At 44.6% G+C, this 18569-nt stretch overlaps 2 protein-coding genes across 10 annotated transcripts in view; one reads left to right on the top strand and one right to left on the bottom strand.

Moving 5' to 3' along the window:
- The window catches only part of LOC110485357 (poly(A)-specific ribonuclease (deadenylation nuclease)), a 46912-nt gene extending 41911 nt beyond the window's left edge, over positions 1 to 5001 (top strand). For 2 of the 7 annotated variants that reach the window (XM_036948508.1, XM_036948512.1), the window contains exons 25-26: positions 40 to 200; positions 2899 to 5001. In XM_036948508.1, the coding sequence (XP_036804403.1) occupies positions 40 to 200; positions 2899 to 2945 (208 nt within the window). In that variant the 3' untranslated portion in view covers positions 2946 to 5001. Of the gene's footprint in view, positions 1 to 39; positions 201 to 2419; positions 2677 to 2728; positions 2791 to 2898 lie in introns of those variants that run through there. The other 5 variants (XM_036948506.1, XM_036948510.1, XM_036948509.1 and 2 more) reach the window with 4 other exon arrangements.
- A 2031-nt stretch (positions 5002 to 7032) lies between these two features.
- On the bottom strand, positions 7033 to 12163 carry LOC110485352 (zinc finger protein 420-like). 3 transcript variants are annotated; one of them, XM_036948496.1, is made up of 4 exons: positions 12040 to 12149; positions 11671 to 11754; positions 10658 to 11506; positions 7033 to 10390 (listed from the first exon to the last, which is right to left on the bottom strand). In XM_036948496.1, the coding sequence occupies exons 3-4, from the start codon at positions 11231 to 11233 to the stop codon at positions 7697 to 7699; spliced, it is 3270 nt and encodes a 1089-aa protein (XP_036804391.1). In that variant the 5' UTR covers positions 11234 to 11506; positions 11671 to 11754; positions 12040 to 12149; the 3' UTR covers positions 7033 to 7696. The 3 variants fall into 3 exon arrangements, with proteins under 3 accessions (XP_036804391.1, XP_036804392.1, XP_036804390.1); XM_036948497.1 differs by lacking the exon at positions 11671 to 11754 and having other exon boundaries at positions 12036 to 12163; XM_036948495.1 differs by lacking the exon at positions 11671 to 11754 and having other exon boundaries at positions 12040 to 12158.
- Positions 12164 to 18569: the final 6406 nt, after the last annotated feature.

Raw genomic sequence — 18569 nt, 5'->3', positions numbered from 1 at the left:
TTGGAAGCTAAGCCTGTGATTGGTTGCTGTTCCCTGTAGGTCTGGGTCTGATTCGTCGAGCATGAGTCCGATCCAGGAAGAGGCGGGGTCGGAGGCGGGAGACGACGGTAGTGATCCGGCGGCGGGCGAATGGCAACAGCAGCCTTCAACCAATCAGAGCAAGAAGAGCCGCAAGAACAACAAGAAGAGGAAGACTGATGGTGAGACGAGTGAGAGCCGAACGACTAAAAAGCACCTTAAGGAAATGCAAAGCTACAAATGTGTCGTTTTTATAAAAAAAATCCAGTTTCGTCCCCCTCAGGTTCTCTAGCAGGTTATTCCAGATGCTGGGGTTTAGTTACTACAGGCTGCCTCTTGGTCCCCCTCAGGTTCTCTAGCAGGTTATTCCAGATGCTGGGGTTTAGTTACTACAGGCTGCCTCTTGGTCCCCCTCAGGTTCTCTAGCAGGTTATTCCAGATGCTGGGGTATAGTTACTACAGGCTGCCTCCATGCCTCTTGGTCCCCCTCAGGTTCTCTAGCAGGTTATTCCAGATGCTGGGGTATAGTTACTACAGGCTGCCTCCATGCCTCTTGGTCCACCTCAGGTTCTCTAGCAGGTTATTCCAGATGCTGGGGTATAGTTACTACAGGCTGCCTCCATGCCTCTTGGTCCACCTCAGGTTCTCTAGCAGGTTATTCCAGAGGCTGGGGTATATGTACTACAGGCTGCCTCTCCATGCCTCTTGGTCTGAGGCTTTGGGAGAGTTAAAAGGCCAGAGGACCTGAGGGACCTGCTTGGGTACATCACTTAAAAGCATGTCTGACATGTATTGAGGTGCACAAATCATGGATTGATTTTAAAAATCAATAGAAGAAACTGAACGTTTTTAATTGTTAAACTGGCAGCCAGTGCAGAGACCTTTTTAAACCGGTGTAAAGTGTGTTCTCGTCGGTACCCACGCTGCAGAGACCTTTTTAAACCGGTGTAAAGTGTGTTCTCCTCGGTACCCACGCTGTAGAGACCTTTTAAACCGGTGTAAAGTGTGTTCTCCTCAGTACCCACGCTGTAGAGACCTTTTAAACCGGTGTAAAGTGTGTTCTCCTCAGTACCCACGCTGTAGAGACCTTTTAAACCGGTGTAAAGTGTGTTCTCGTCGGTACCCACGCTGTAGAGACCTTTTAAACCGGTGTAAAGTGTGTTCTCCTCAGTACCCACGCTGTAGAGACCTTTTAAACCGGTGTAAAGTGTGTTCTCCTCGGTACCCACGCTGTAGAGACCTTTTAAACCGGTGTAAAGTGTGTTCTCCTCAGTACCCACGCTGTAGAGACCTTTTAAACCGGTGTAGTGTTCTCGTCAGTACCCACGCTGTAGAGACCTTTTAAACCGGTGTAAAGTGTGTTCTCGTCGGTACCCACGCTGTAGAGACCTTTTAAACCGGTGTAAAGTGTGTTCTCCTCAGTACCCACGCTGTAGAGACCTTTTAAACCGGTGTAAAGTCTGTTCTCCTCGGTACCCACGCTGTAGAGACCTTTTAAACCGGTGTAAAGTGTGTTCTCGTCGGTACCCACGCTGTAGAGACCTTTTAAACCGGTGTAAAGTGTGTTCTCCTCAGTACCCACGCTGTAGAGACCTTTTAAACTGGTGTAAAGTGTGTTCTCCTCAGTACCCACGCTGTAGAGACCTTTTAAACCGGTGTAAAGTGTGTTCTCCTCAGTACCCACGCTGTAGAGACCTTTTAAACCGGTGTAAAGTGTGTTCTCCTCAGTACCCACGCTGTAGAGACCTTTTAAACCGGTGTAAAGTGTGTTCTCCTCAGTACCCACGCTGTAGAGACCTTTTAAACCGGTGTAAAGTGTGTTCTCCTCAGTACCCACGCTGTAGAGACCTTTTAAACCGGTGTAAAGTGTGTTCTCCTCAGTACCCACGCTGTAGAGACCTTTTAAACCGGTGTAAAGTGTGTTCTCCTCAGTACCCACCCTGCAGAGACCTTTTAAACCGGTGTAAAGTGTGTTCTCCTCAGTACCCACGCTGTAGAGACCTTTTAAACCGGTGTAAAGTGTGTTCTCGTCGGTACCCACGCTGCAGCGTTCTGTATGTGGTTTTGCAGTAGACCAATGTCTTTCCTGGGTCGACCAGACAGGAGAGCGTTACAGGAGTCAACCCTGCTGGTAATAAAAAGGATGAGTCTCTTATATCAAGGTTCCTTTATTGCTGGTGAATTCAAAATGTGTGGCCAGATACTCTCTCGTTTTCGGCTCCAGTAATAAGAACTTCGGTCTTGATTTATCTGGAGGAAGTCGAACCGTCTAAAGTATTTAAAAATCGCTAAATAGTCTAATGTTTCTGTGGAGGGAACATCCTCTGGTGCCAGACCCTGATAAGTTGGAGCCTAACAGCTTGGCTGTGCGTTTGCTCTCTGCTTCTCTATATTGGAACAGTGGTCCGCAGCATCATCACCAGGACAACGAAACATCAGTGGTCCGCAGCATCATCACCAGGACAACGAAACATTAGTGGTGTTCCTCAGCTTGACTGACTGGGACCTGTCTGTCTCTCGTCTTTCCCTCCCTCTAGGTGCAGAGACGTACGTCTTCTCTGTTCGACGTACCTCAGGTTGACTGACTGGGACCTGTCTCTCTCGTCTTTCCCTCCCTCTAGGTGCAGATACGACGTCTTCGCTGTTCGACGTACCTCAGCTTGACTGACTGGGAACTGTGTCTCTGTCTCTCGTCTTTCCCTCCCTCTAGGTGCAGAGACGACGTCTTCGCTTTTCGACGTACCTCAGGTTGACTGACTGGGACCTGTCTCTCTGTGTCTCGTCTTTACCTCCCTCTATGTGCAGAGACGTATGTCGAACAGAGAAGATGTCCTCAGGTTGACTAACTGGGACCTGTCTCTCGTCTTTCCCTCCGTCTAGGTGCAGAGACGACGTCTACTCTGTTCGACGTTCCTCAGGTCTGGTAGCGATGGAACCCTGGCTCCTTACCACCTGGGTTCCTACTTCCTACCCCTGGCCACTTGACTCCTACCCCCTAGGACCGGGTTTGGAACGAGGCCTGAAGTTTCAACCAGCTGCACTTATCTGACTGGCTGAGAGAAACAAAGCCATAAATCATGATAGGATTCCTCAGCATGTGGTATAGCAGGATATTCTTTAGGAAAGAAAAAGACGGTCCTAAATGGCACCCTATTCCGTATATAGCACACTACTTTTAACTACGGTCAATAGGGCTCTGGTTCAAACTAGTGCACTATGGATTGTTATGTCCCAAATGGCACCCTAATCTGTATATAGTACACTACTTTTAACTACGGTCAATAGGGCTCTGGTTCAAACTAGTGCACTATGGATTGTTATGTCCCAAATGGCACCCTAATCTGTATATAGTACACTACTTTTAACTACGGTCAATAGGGCTCTGGTTCAAAGTAGTGCACTATGGAATGTGTGTCCCAAATGGCACCCTAATCTCTTTTTCACTGCCTTTTTTGTTGTTGTTGCTCGCACTGTTTTTCATTTCTGATTGATTGATAAATCCCCTGTATCGTGATGGATTAGGTAGTTACCACTCTGCATGTTGTGGCGCTACTGACAGCTGTTCAGTACGGAGAGAGAACTCACACCCAGGCTCTACTCGCCTGACCCACCAGGCTCTGAAATGGCAGTCTGATCTCTGTTCCACTACTCTTAACCAGGGGTCTATAGCGTTCTGGTCAAAACTAGTGCTCTATATAGGGAGGTGGGGGCCATTTGGTTCACAGCCTGATCTCTGTTCCACTACTCTTAACCAGGGGTCTATAGCGCTCTGGTCAAAACTAGTGCTCTATATAGGGGGATGGGGGCCATTTGGTTCACAGCCTGATCTCTGTTCCACTACTCTTAACCAGGGGTCTATAGCGTTCTGGTCAAAACTAGTGCTCTATATAGGGGGATGGGGGGCCATTTGGTTCACAGCCTGATCTCAGTTCCACTACTCTTAACCAGGGGTCTATAGCGCTATGGTCAAAACTAGTGCTCTATATAGGGGGATGGGGGCCATTTGGTTCACAGCCTGATCACTGTTCCACTACTCTTAACCAGGGGTCTATAGCGCTCTGGTCAAAACTAGTGCTCTATATAGGGGGATGGGGGCCATTTGGTTCACAGCCGGGGTCTGTGTTCCATGAGGATCAACGTTTATAGAATATTCATCTAGAAATACACTATCTAGATTTGATGCGCTTCTTTGTTCTATAGAAGAGGGAATCGTGTCATGGTGTGGGTGTGTATTTTCTACGTTGTATCATCCTGAACAGGCTCGTTGTTCCACGACCTCCTAGTTACTGTCACCGAGTCTGAAATCTTTCCCCTCACTGTGTCTGTTACCGGTGCCAAACCGGTTTAGTTTTAACCGTAAAAATGTTGCCTCTGTGTCCCGTTCATCGTGAACCATCATTAAGTGTCTCTTAACCCCCCCCCCCCCCCACCCCCCAATGCCACTTGACTGATTCTAGTGTAACACTGTCCTGGTGCTGTAGTAGGATTTTAAATGTAGTTTAAATAACTTCCTTTTTAAAAAATATATGTATAAAGTTAAAGCCCCTCCCCTCTAATTTTATAGATCCTGCTAGAACCTTCTCTGATGATGTGTCCTAAATGGCTCCCTGTGTAGTGCAGTGTACTAGAAAGGGAATAGGGCCCTGTGTAGTGCAGTGTACTAGAAAGGGAATAGGAAGCCATTTTGTGAAACAACAAGAGGTGGTTTTTTTGGCGTGGTTGGTCTTTTCCCTACAACAGACAGACAGTCTAGTGGCATTATTACTTTTGTATGGAATACTTTTTGTTGTTGTGGCGTTTAAATGTCTTTATTTTTGCTGTCTTTACTTTCCCCTCGTTGTTACGTCCTCCCCTGCAACTGTGTCAAATATTGTATCGATGCAAAACGTGTCAACGTTAAAGAATACGCTGTTTTTGTATGAAAAAATGTCTAAACAAATATTTCCTTATGAACAGGAACAATTAAAGAATGTTTCTTAGTAATCCAGTGTTTTTCCTTTTTCATCTATTTAGTAGTGTTCTCTATATCCACGGCAACGTTACAGTACTGAATAGATCCTACAGCGACGGCTGAGACGTAACGTTGCCGTGGATACAGAACAGTACTAAATAGATCCTACAGCGACGGCTGAGACATTCTATATCCACGGCAACGTTACAGTACTAAATAGATCCGACACCGATGGCTGAGATGGTCTATATCCACGGCAACGTTACAGTACTGAATAGATCCTACACCGATGGCTGAGATGTAACGTTGCCATGGATACAGAACAGTACTAAATAGATCCGACAGCGACGGCTGAGATGTAACCTTGCCGTGGATATAGAATGTCTCAGCTGTCGGTGTAGGATCTATTTAGTACTGTTCTATATCCACGGCAATGTCACGTCTCAGCTGTCGGTGTAGGATCTTTTTAGTACTGTTCTATATCCACGGCAACGTCTCAGCTGTCGGTGTAGGATCTACTTAGTACTGTTCTATATCCACGGCAACGTCTCAGCTGTCGGTGTAGGATCTATTTAGTACTGTTCTATATCCACGGCAACGTCACGTCTCAGCTTGTCGGTGTGGGCGTTTTCTTATTGTTCAGTTTTTGTGGGGTTTTTTTTCCAACACAAACATGTATAGACAGATCCACATCACCTAATGTCTTGACAATTATAATCAAACCTTAAGGTATCATGTGTTTATTAGAAATGAGCTCCGGTCAGTTTATCCTTCAATTTCTAGTAGTGGAAGATGTTTTTTCTAAATGTCTTGTCAGTTTGCCTGTGCAGTGCCAACCCTGGTCATGGATATGATGGCGCAGACCTGATCACAATTTAAATGTTTCTTACGTCGCTGCCAATGAAGGCGCCCAACTGCCTGGCACTTCAGGCTAGAACGCCAGGAGCAATTATATCTGGACAGTGTTAGTCTGAATGACGTGTATATAATTATACAACTGCCTGGCACTTCAGGCTAGAAAGCCAGAAGCAATTATATATGGACAGTGTTAGTCTGAATGACATGTGTATATAATTATACAACTGCCTGGCACTTCAGGCTAGAAAGCCAGGAGGAATTATATCTGGACAGTGTTAGTCTGAATGACATGTATATAATTATCTAACTGCACCTCCAATCAAATTCAAATCAAATGTATTTATATAGCCCTTTGTACATCAGCTGATATCTCAGTGTTCTACAGAAACCCAGCCTAAAACCCCAAACAGCAAGCAATGCAGGTGTAGAAGCACGGTGGCTAGGAAAAACTCCCTAGAAAGGCCAAAACCTAGGAAGAAACCTAAAGAGGAGCCAGGCTATTTGGGGTGGCCAGTTAATAATATGAATAATTTTAAATTAATAATTATTAATAATAATAATCACAGGCAGAACGGTTGAAACTGGAGCAGCAGCTCGGCCAGGTGGACTGTGGACAGCAAGGAGTCACCATGCCAGGTAGTCCTGATGTCCATATTACAGCAGAGCCAGAGATGATCAAAACTCTCCACTGACCAGACAGTCAAATAACTGAAGACAAAAACTACAACATCAGAATTCAGTTCAAATAAGTTTACTGTCACAGTTTCCATTATGTTTTTCCATAAGACTCAACAGCCTTTTGAAACACACAACATTCCTCAATATCATCTGCCAAAGTATATACACTTAGGCCTAGATTCAATGAGATCATCAACCGACATAGCGGATGTTTTGGTGGCGTCTGAGGGGGAACTGTTGGAGCTGTCGACTATACATAGAAAGAATACACTCAGATTTAAAAATCATTAGACTGGCTGTAGATTACATCACATTTCAGTGTTCTGTTGCCATGTCTATTTCAGTGTTCTGTTGCCATGTCTAGGCAACAGGGCTGCATGGGATTTCTGTGACTGTGCAAAACCGATTTGAGGTATAATGCCAGGAGCCGCTTATGGATTTGACAGCTCTAGTGCAGTTCTACCTCCGACACCACTAAAGTGGATCTGATCGAAATAGAGCCCTAAAAATGTAGAACAAAAAAAATGATTTGCTATACACCACTGTGAAACATGTCAATATACTGTAAGTTCATTGAGTCTCTTAGGTATGTGTGTGGTGGAGGGGCGCTTGTTTCTTGGTGTGTAACTAAAGAGTTGTGGAAATGTTATCTTGAAGGACAAAGAACAGTCAATCAATAAATTAATCAATTTTTAAATCCATTGGTTGTAAACGGTAGCTGTGTAAAATGCTATGGGCAGCTTTCTGTTGCCATGTCTATGAATTTGAGGTTGTTTTCCCCCATTCCCATCCCTTAGCCTTCTGTTGCCATGTCTATGAATTTGAGGTTGGTTTCCCCCATTCCCATCCCTCAGCTTGTTTATACCGAAGATGGAGTGTTGATCTCATCATCTTGGTGTTTTCAACCAAATGATCTTTGTCTTGGTCTGAGTCTTTATAAAGAGGTCTGGTCTTGGTCTTAGTATTCCAGGCTTGGTCTGAGTCTTTATAAAGAGGTCTGAGTCTCTCCTGTCTTGGTCGGAGTCTTTATAAAGAGGTCCAGTCTTGGTCTGAGTCTTTATAAAGAGGTCTTGTCTTGGTCTGAGTCTTTAAAAAGAGGTCCAGTATTGGTCTGAGTCTTTATGAAGAGGTCTGAGTCTCTCCAGTCTTGATCTGAGTCTTTATAAAGAGGTCCAGGCTTGGTCTGAGTCTTTATAAAGAGGTCCAGTCTTGGTCTTGGTCAGAGTCTGAGTCAGTATTAGAGTGTTGCGGGTCTTGACTCCATCGCTGCAGTATACCGGACCAATAGGGGGCGCTGTCTCTCCGGTGTGTCTTCTGGTGTTTCGTAAGAGCTCTTTTCTCTGAGAAACACTTGCCACAGTCAGGGCATTGGTACGGCTTTGCTCGAGGGCTCCGGTCTTGACTCAATCTCTGTTTTTTACCAGGCAAAGAGAAAGCAGAGTTGTGTGCCCCTGACCCGTGTGTGTTGCTGTGTGTCTCTGTTCCGTGTGTGTTGCGCTGGTGTTTCTTCATGGCTTTCTTTTCAGTGAAACGCTTCCCGCAGTCGGGGCACTGGTACGGTTTCTCTCCGGTGTGCGTTAGTATGTGTGTTTTCAGCGTATTTGACTGAGAGAAACTCTTGTCGCAGTAAGTGCAGTGGTACGGTTTCTCACCCGAGTGTATTAGGCGGTGCCGTATTAAAGATGCACCATGCGAAAACTTCATGTCGCAGACGGAGCATTGGAAAGGTTTATCTCCCGTGTGCACCGTCTGGTGACGTTTCATGTATGACTTCTCAGTGAAGCGTTTGTCGCAATGGGAGCATTGGTAAGGCTTCTCTCCTGTGTGCTTTCGCTCGTGGATTACCAATCTATGCTTTGAATTGAATTCCTGGCCGCAAGTAAGGCACAGGAACGGATTCTTCTCTCTTACTTCCTTGTTCGTTTTTTGATGCTTGGTTCTCTGATGATTTGACAAGGCCTGAACCACCCTGAAGGTCTTCCCGCAGTCGGGGCAGAGGTGCTGTTTCTCCTCGTGGGTCACCACATGTTTCTTCAGCGCTCCAGATTCCATGAAACCTTTTCCACAGACAGAGCAGACGTGCGGCTTCGCTACTTGCTCTCCGTGCTGCGTTTTCTGATGTCTTCTCAAAGCTGAGTGGAAGCCGAAGCTCTTGCCGCAGTCGGCGCAGAGGTGAGGTTTCTCTCCAGTGTGGGTCCGCAGGTGAGTCTCTAACCCTGCCTTAGAAGCCAGCCTCTTCCCACATTCAGGGCATGGCTCAGAGACCTGTGTCTTGCCTACCTTCTCTCCTTTATGTCTTCTAACATGTGTTCTAAGATTCGAAGAGTCGTTAAATTGCTTCCCGCAAAGGGGGCAAATGAAGGGTTTCTCCCCAGTGTGCATACGAAGGTGCCTTTGATAACTACTTGAGTGAGAGAAGCGTTTGTGGCATTGGGAGCAGCGAAATGGTTTCTCCCCGGTATGCGTTCTCTGGTGGCTTGTCAGCCTTTCCTTTGTTGGGAAATGGCGCTTGCATTCAGGGCATTGGAATTGGTCTCTGTTTAAACGATGCAATTTGGAATGATTCGTTAAGGTAAATAAGGATGCAAAAGTCTTTCCACAATCAGAACAGAGGTGAGGTTTCTCTTCCGAATGGATGGCTTGATGTTTTATTAAGTATCCAGAATCTCTAAAGCCTTTCCCACAGACAGAGCACATGTGGGGCTTCGCACTACCTGCTGCGTGAAGTGCCTGATGTCTTTTCAGAGACGACTGAAAAGAGAAACTCTTCCCACAGTCAGCACAGAGGTGAGGTTTCTCTCCAGTGTGGGTTCTTTGATGGGACCTCAAGGCTCCTGGTTGATTAAAGACTTTCCCACACACTGAACATTCGTGCCGTTTCACTCCTCCGTGCTCTGCATGACTAAGTTTCTGATGTTTGGTCAAGGAGGGACGGAAAGCAAAGCTCTTCCCACAGTCGGGGCAGACGTGAGGTTTCTCTACAGTGTGGGTCTTCAGGTGAATGTTTAGTCTTGTCTTGGTTGACAACTTCTTCCCACAGTGAGAACATGGATGAAGGACTGGCTTCTTTACGGTCTCCTCCTGTTCTGAAGAACCAACATTGTTTTCGGAAGGTTTCTCTTTGGAATGCTCTCCGGAGTGAGTTCTTTTCATGTGTTTCTTCAAGTTTCCTGGATCATTAAAAGGCTTGCCACAACGAGGGCAAATGTATGGTTTCTCCCCAGTATGAGTTCTCAGATGCCTCTTAAGACTAGACAATTCCTTGAATCCCTTCCCGCAGTCAGAGCACTGGTGAGGTTTCTCTCCTGTGTGGGTTACCAGGTGCTCCTCCAAAGCCTTCTTTGTGGGAAACTTCTCCCCACAGTGAGGACATGGTTCACGGTAGAGCCTCTCCACACCCAACATCTCTCCTGGGTGAGCTCTCCTGATGTGTTTCTTCAAGTTTCCTGGATCATTGAAACCTTTCTTACAACGATGGCAAACGTACGGTTTCTCTCCAGTGTGAGTTAGCAGATGTCTCCTAAGACTGGAATGTGTACTGAATGTCTTTCCGCATTCAGAGCATGTGGTTTCAGAAACATGACATTTCTCTCCAGTATGAGTTAGCAGATGCCTGGTAAGGCTGGAAAATGTACTGAATACTTTTCCACATTCAGCGCATATATTTTTCTGTTTCTCTCCAGTGTGAGTAAGCAGATGTCGCTCCAGAATGTCTTTTGTGGCAAGACTCTTCCCACACTGAGCACAGGAGTGGGTTTTCTTGGAGGTTTTCTGCCCCGGTGGTTTCCTGCAGTCCATCAGCTGCACAGACACCCTCTTCAGACCCCAAATTAAGGCGGTACCGGGAGAGGCACGACACAGGGTCTTCGGTGGGCGACGTTTGTCCTAGAAATCACAAAAAGAGACTAAATTAATCAGGATGGGAAACCCTCTCCTACCTGTCAATGAACTTTGAAGTCTTTCAATTCTTCTCATCCTCAATTACTCAACCTCCTCCTCCTCAATAAAGGAGAACGTCTAAGAGGAAGAACATCCAATATTCTCCCAAGGCCTTGCAGGAATCAATGAAAGCATTGAGAAACAAACTAAATACTCACTTTTTGACTGTGAAAAATAAATACTCACTTTTGGACTGGAAAAATAAATACTCACTTTCTGTTCTGGTGTATGCTTCTCTGGAGATACCTCCACCTCCAGCCCATCCCTGACCTCCCTGTCCAATTCTTCATCGCAGTCTGCAGCATCACAATCATCGGACTGGCTGGGACTCGTGGAGTCTGCCTCCAGCCCATTGTTAGGCAACCAATCCGTGTCCCCTGCGTCACAGTCTGCAGCGTCATTATCATCATCAGATTGGCTGGGACTCATGGGCTCCACCTCCAACCTGTTGCTAGGTAACCCAGCCCCTCCCTCTCCATCGCAGTCTACAGGATCATCTTCATCGGCTTTGCTGGGACTCACGGGTGCACCACTAGCATCCTCCAGCATCCTTCTGATGTCCTCCTTCAGTTGAACTAACCAAGACATTCCCTGCTCCACCGATTTCATTGAATCAGTATTGTCCCACATTTCCTCCATGATTTTACGCCGCAACGAGCGGTGATCGATTCCTTTAACTTCGGATGCATCTTGGCCATAACGTTCACAAAGGGAGCGTAAATTGTCCTCAGTTAAATTCCATAAACTCTTTTCGATTTCATCCATCAATGTTCCCTTCTTTTGACTCATATTGTCTGTCGAGTTAGAATGTTTCTTGGTAAAAAAAACAGCAATAATACATAAAAACCTAGTTATTGAATGGAGCTGTCACAAGTTTGATGTGTCTCTCCTCCCGCTGGGCACAGACGTCAATTCAAGGTCTATTCCATGCTGGTTCAAAGTAATTTAATTAAAATGATGTGAAAACAACGCCGATTCAATCAGTTTGTGCCAAGAGGGCTGTGTTTATTCACAAGTCTTCTACAACTGGAGTCTCATAACACCAGATCGTGTATAGGTCACCTGTGTACATAGGAGGATATGGAGTGAAACAACTGTTTGTACCATTCAATATCTACATGTATATTTCGATTCTATTTTTGTCAAGTGTGTCAAATATGTACCTTTTTGTATAATGAATTTGTATCTTTAGTTAATAGAACAATATCAGTGACACATTTATTTACCGATTTAATGACATTCCAATGTTCCCATGAGGGATTTTATTTTGAAGGATCCAACCCGGAAGCATTATTCCGCTAGCTAACAGGCTAAGAAAAGAGGAACATCCAAGTACAACAGTTAACTAATTGATTATGCACAGCTACAATCGATCTGCATGTAGCTAGCTACCAGTCAGCAGAAAACAATACTTGTATTATCATATCGACTCAATTTGAGCACAGCTTCAAATTAGTTAGCAGGAGCAATTAGCTAGCTACCAAGCTAAACAGAGCAGGTAGCTAGCCAAGCTAACGGTTATACAAACCTATCAACTAATTACAACGTTTAGACGACCTTTATGACTGTTGGTAGATACCTAATACTTAACTTACCAGCTCGATTTAAGAAAAAATATTTCCCTGTATTTAGCAGTGTAATATTAGCTAGCTAGCTTTTCAAACGCGACCTGTTCACGTTCGAGGAGAAAAGAAACAAAGGGGCGGGGACAACAAAGTACGGAGGCTGAGAAAGGACATGACATGAGAGGAGAGCAGTGGTTCTCAACCAGGGGTACTAGGACCACTCCTGCGTTGTCTTGGCTGCGCGCTCAGGGTCGTTGTCCGGTTGGAAGGTGAACCTTCGCCCCAGTCTGAGCTCATGAGTGCTCTGGAGCAGGTTTTCATCAAGGATCTCTCTGTACTTTGCCTCGAGCCTGACTAGTCTACCAGTCCCTGCCGCTGAAAAACTTGCCCACAGCATGATGCTGCCACCCTCATGCTTCACCGTAGGGATGGTGCCAGGTTTCCTCCAGACGTAATACTTGGCATTTAAGCCAAAGAGTTCATTCTTGGTTTCATCAGACAAGATAATCTCGTTGCCTTTTGTCTGTCATGTGCCTTTTTACTGAGGAGCTGCTTCTGTCTGGCCACTCCACCATAAAGGCCTGATTTAGCAGAGTGCTGCAGAGATGGTTGTCCTTCTGAAAGTTTCTCCCATCTTCCACAGAGGAACTCTGGAGCTCTGTCAGAGTGACCATCAGGTTCCTTTGTCACCTCCCTGACCAACGCCCTTCTCCCCCAATTGCTCAGTTTGGCTGGACGACCAGCTTTAGGAAGAGTCTTGGTGGTTCCAAACTTCTTCCATTTAAGAATGATGGAGGCCACTGTGTTCTTGGGGACCTTCAGTGCTGCAGACATTTTTTGGTTCCCTTCCCCAATCCACCTTGTGACCACAGGTGGACTCCAATCAAGTTGTAGATACATCTGAAGGACGAGCAATGGAAACAGGATGCACCCCGAGCTCAATTTAGAGTCTCATAGCAAAGGGTCTTAATACGTATGTAAATACTGTATTTCTGTTTTTGCTTAGTCATTATGGGGTATTGTGATGTCATTATGGGGTATTGTGTGTAGATTGATAAGGAAAACAATTTATTCAATCCATTTTATAATAAGGTAATGTAACACATAATGTAACACAATGTGGAGAAAATCAAGGGGTCTGAATACTTTCCGAATGCATTGTATATATATATATATATGCTTAGATTACCAGTAAAATGACATGTACTGAATGATATTGTGAAACATACTGAAGATAACAGGGAGACTGTAAATATTTGGATTTGAAAGGATTTTTGAACTTTGCACAGACAAAAACATCCCATAACGATATTTCTCCGTTGTCCCATTATCACTACTTTTGACTTAATAGCATTCCTTTAATGGGCAACTCAACCACCTGGCAGAGCATATTTTTAAAGAGTTGTTTTACAATTTTAATTTAATCATCCTTAAATTACATTACAACCTTGTAATTTCCCTTCTTTATACATACACAATTAGTACAAAAACATTTGTGGTAAATGAGGTTTGGTTTTGCTCACGTTCACTTCCTGGTTTTCAACCATGGGGTGTTTTAAAAATATCTGAGTCTGATAAATAGCATTGTTTGTTTGAGATGATAAAATATGCCAAACAAAATGCATATGTTTAATTTAATAAAAAAGGTGCTGTTCAAATGATCTCAACTGCAGGTTTGAGCTGCCTGCCTGTTAAAGGGTCCCTAGCAACAATGAACGCGGCCTCAGGATACGCGCTTTCCAGTTTTCAAATAGTCCAGTGTCGTTCCTTGAGAGTCGTTGCGGCGTCGGCTCGGGGAGGGGATACACGGCAGTGACGATGACCAAATAAAACCATTTTCATTAACCATTTTCATTAAGTGATGCAGTCGGTATGTGAGGTATTTCAGAAGCACTTGAGTTCCTGTACAAACAACAACTCCTTTATTTAACTAGGCAAGTCAGTTAAGAACACATTTCAATTCAATGATGGCCTAGGAATAGTGTGTTAACTGCCTTGTTCAGGGACAGAACGACAGATTTGTACCTTGTCAGCTCGGGGATTTGAACTTGCAACCTTTAAAGGTACTACATCCAACGCTCTAACCACTAGGCTACCCTGCCGCCCCCATGAGTTGTAAATCATGAAACAAACCCTTCCGCCTCATTTTTAATAAGAGAAAACTCATTTCATACATACGGTATTCTATTCAACTATTGCTGTACATATACTATTCTATCCTACGAATTCTACAGATATACAAAATGTTCTTTCCACATACTGTCCATAATATCTATACATCACATATACATCTTGCTCTTTTACTTTTAGATTCATGTGTATTACTGTTAGATATTACTACACTGTTGGAGCTAGGAACACAAGCATTTTGCTACACCCACAATAACGTCTGCTGAATATGTGACCAATAAAATGTGATTAGATTTTTCCTGGGGAATTCTTTCTTCCTGTCGGAGCGATGGAGACAATATATCCAGAGAGAGACACTATTCCGTAAAACAGAGTATGTTACAGTCCCTGATGTCTCTCTGGAAGGAGATCCTCGCCCTGAGCTTGTCTACTTTATTGTCCAGGGACTGAACGTTAACGAGTAATGTACTCTGAAGCGGTGGATGGTATGCACGCCACCTGTGTCTGTGTCCTTCTCCGGCGTCAGTGTTTTGGTGCAGCTCCCGGGATGAAAATAATTACCTGTCTCAGAAAAGAATCCAGGTCAAGAAGTCAAATTCATGCTCATCTAATATCCCAAAGTTATTTTCGGCTGTAGATAATACAAAAAAATGTTCTGAGCAAATAATGTTACAAATAACACACAAAAATAAAAATATTGCAAAGTTAGAAGCTCATAGCTTTTCCTGGTTAAATAAATAAAATAGCCAACTATGAGCTAGGTTGACCATGTCTGCTGGCGCCATCTTGTGTCAACAGTTATGTAAACCTAGCTACCAAATACATCATGTGGATGACCCCTTTATTGGTAGATGCTTTACTCACCAGCTCGATTTTAACGCTGTTGTCTTGTAGCTAGCTTTTCTTCTTCTATGGTATTATGGCGGTCCGCAAACAAACAGAGGTGCACGCCACCACCTACTGTGTGCGATGAAAACAAAAAGATCTCACAAAACAGGAGCATTGTGGGAGTTGGGGGTGTGGGGAGAAATCCATACAGACTACCAACGAACGGCAACAACAAAAAACTGAACAAAAACATCCTATTTTATTCTGTTAAAAACAGCAAAGCCAATCCCTACTGAGGCTCAGGAACCTGGGAGGGTGGAAAATCTTCCGTACCTGCCAGTAGCATTTTTAGGTCTTCAGCTATGAACTCTCGCGAACCCAGCAACTTTTCTGCTGCAGCCACAATATGTCCAGTTTTTTTCGATTCTTGTGCTGTACAATTATTTACTGGGGCAACGAGCATAAAATACACCTTTTTCCACACACATCGTCCCCGGTTCTCTCGACTGACAAACATTCTCAATGTATACCTTACCTAGCCAAGCTTCACATGTAGGGAGGTGAATGCATACCTTACCTTACCTAGCCTAGCTTCACATGTAGGGAGGTAAATGGATACCTTACCTAGCCTAGCTTCATATGTAGGGAGGTGACTGGATACCTTACCTAGCCTAGCTTCACATGTAGGGAGGTAAATGGATACCTTACCTAGCCTAGCTTCACATGTAGGGAGGTGAATGGATACCTTCCCTAGCCTAGCTTCACATGTAGGGAGGTAAATGGATACCTTACCTAGCCTAGCTTCACATGAAGGCAGGTGAATGCATACCTTACCTAGCTTCACATGTAGGCAGGTGAATGCATACCTTACCTAGCCTAGCTTCACATGTAGGGAGGTGAATGCATACCTTACCTAGCCTAGCTTCACATGTAGGGAGGTGAATGCATACCTTACCTAGCCTAGCTTCACTTGTAGGGAGGTGAATGCATACCTTACCGTGCCTGGCTTCACATGTAGGGAGGTGACTGCATACCTTACCTAGCCTAGCTTCACATGTAGGGAGATGCTCTTTATCAAAAAAACAATAGAACCATAGACTTTCTTCTTTTTCCTCCGTTCCAATCATCATCTCAGGCAACGGGCACCAACTACACCTTAGATTATTTTCTTGAGGTATTCATTCTCAACTGCCATAGACACCCCGGAGATGACTTGAGGTATTCATTCTCAACTGCCATAGACACCACAGAGATGACTTGGGGTATTCAGCATCAGCTGCCACAGACATCCCGGAGATGACTTGAGGTATTCAGCATCAACTGCCATAGACACCCCGGAGATGACTTGAGGTATTCATTCTCAACTGCCATAGACACCCCGGAGATGACTTGAGGTATTCATTCTCAACTGCCAAAGACACCCTGGAGATGACTTGAGGTATTCATTCTCAACTGCCATAGACACCCTGGAGATGACTTGGGGTATTCATTCTCAACAGCCATAGACACCCCGGAGATGACTTGAGGTATTCATTCTCAACTGCCATAGACACCCCGGAGATGACTTGAGGTATTCATTCTCAACTGCCATAGACACCCCGGAGATGATTCCTTTAACAGGGAACCTACTCTGACGTTCAAAGCACGTTACTTTGGAATTTGCGATGGTTGCGAGTCCTAGTGGAATTTTATTGTTCTTTACAAATACAATGAATCAGAACCAGCTCACTTCTTGTCAGCCTGGCCGCATAGATTAGAAGTAACATAGTGAACGTAAATCCGGGGACACTCAAATGAGTATGATATGTTACGTTTTGGTATGGCTACATAAGACAGGATACTTAAGGCAAAAATGTACGCAAACATCTAGCAACTCAAAGGCTGCGTGTTCGAATTTCATCACAGACAACTTCAGCATTTTAGCAACTTCGCATGTTAGCTAATAACCCTTACCTAACCTTAAAGGGTTAGGTTAAAAGGTTATGAAATTGGAATTCGTAGTGTATCATACATTTTGCAAATGTATCCCATATCGTGCAAATGAACATTTTTAACATATTGCACTGATTTCCATTTGGAACATATCGTACGGATTTTAATTTGTGACATATCGTAAGAAATGGATAACGGACATCCACAAATTAATATGCACCATATCATACTAATTGGACTATGTTACGTCTACCCATGAGTCCAGGTTGCATCTGGTCACTCTGATTGACTCCACTTTTCATGTACAACAGGGATGAGCAACTGGTGGCCCATCAATTTCCAAAACAAATGTTTTTATTTAAGATTTTTTTTTTGGGGGGGGGGGGGGGGACTCAGTCGGTATCAACTTACTGTTGAGAGTTAGAATAGTAGAATACACAAGGTGACATTTCAATATTTTATAGACATTTTATAAACTCTGCAGTTTCTCTTGTTATGTCAGTCCCCCAATTAGTCCATGTCAGCTTACATTTTTTAGATCAGTAAATTAGTCTAACCTGCTATATAAACTTCTTGTATACGTGGGTCAATTACTGACCGCTGGGCCCCCCATTGATTTTGTTAGTCACTCAAATATTATATTAAAAACAGCAAACATTTATCTCCACCCTATGGTAAAATGTGTAGAAGGAAATTTGCTGTAAAATTGCTGTAAAAAACCCCACAAAAAGTGGTTTTCTCTGTCCCATAGCAAAATGAGTAGAATTCCATGTAATTAGATATCAAATTGCAAAATCTTCTCGCACCCCCATCCAAGTGGGCCCCACCCCCCATCCAAGTGGGCCCCACCCCCCATCCAAGTGGGCCCCACCCCCCATCCAAGTGGGCCCCACCCCCCATCCAAGTGGGCCCCACCCCCATCCAAGTGGGCCCCACCCCCATCCAAGTGGGCCCCACCCCCATCCAAGAGTGCCCCACACCCATCCAAGTGGGCCCCACCCCCATCCAAGTGGCCCCCACCCCCCATCCAAGTGGCCCCCACCCCCCATCCAAGTGGCCCCCACCCCCCATCCAAGTGGCCCCCACCCCCCATCCAAGTGGCCCCCACCCCCCATCCAAGTGGCCCAGAACATCGTTACAGTCTCCAATCTTTCCAGTCTCTCTCCTACTGACGACACTGTATCAGTCTCTCTCCTACTGACCACACCGTATCAATCTCTCTCCTACTGACCACAGTGTATCAGTCTCTCTCCTACTGACCACAGTGTATCAGTCTCTCTCCTACTGACCACAGTGTATCAGTCTCTCTCCTACTGACCACAGTGTATCAGTCTCTCTCCTACTGACCACAGTGTATAAGTCTCTCTCCTACTGACCACAGTGTATCAGTCTCTCTCCTACTGACCACACTGTAACCACATCTTCCTGTTGGATCACATTTAAAAGAGGTGAGATGAGACAACGAATGATAATATCCTCATTGAGGACATGGATACGGTTTACATTGCATCATGGCTAAATAAAACATAACATTACTCAGTAGGATGATTTGAGTTAATACACATGAATGATCTGTTTGATCCACTTTGGGTAATAGCCCATGTAATGATGATACATCTCAGAAAGGAGTGTTCAGTTTGCTGGCGATTTTCACTAGTTTGTTTAGAATG

This window comes from Oncorhynchus mykiss, chromosome 17 (genome assembly GCF_013265735.2).
Source record: "Oncorhynchus mykiss isolate Arlee chromosome 17, USDA_OmykA_1.1, whole genome shotgun sequence".
In the NCBI taxonomy this organism is placed as follows: domain Eukaryota; kingdom Metazoa; phylum Chordata; class Actinopteri; order Salmoniformes; family Salmonidae; genus Oncorhynchus; species Oncorhynchus mykiss.
This window is presented reverse-complemented; position numbering and strand designations above follow the sequence as displayed.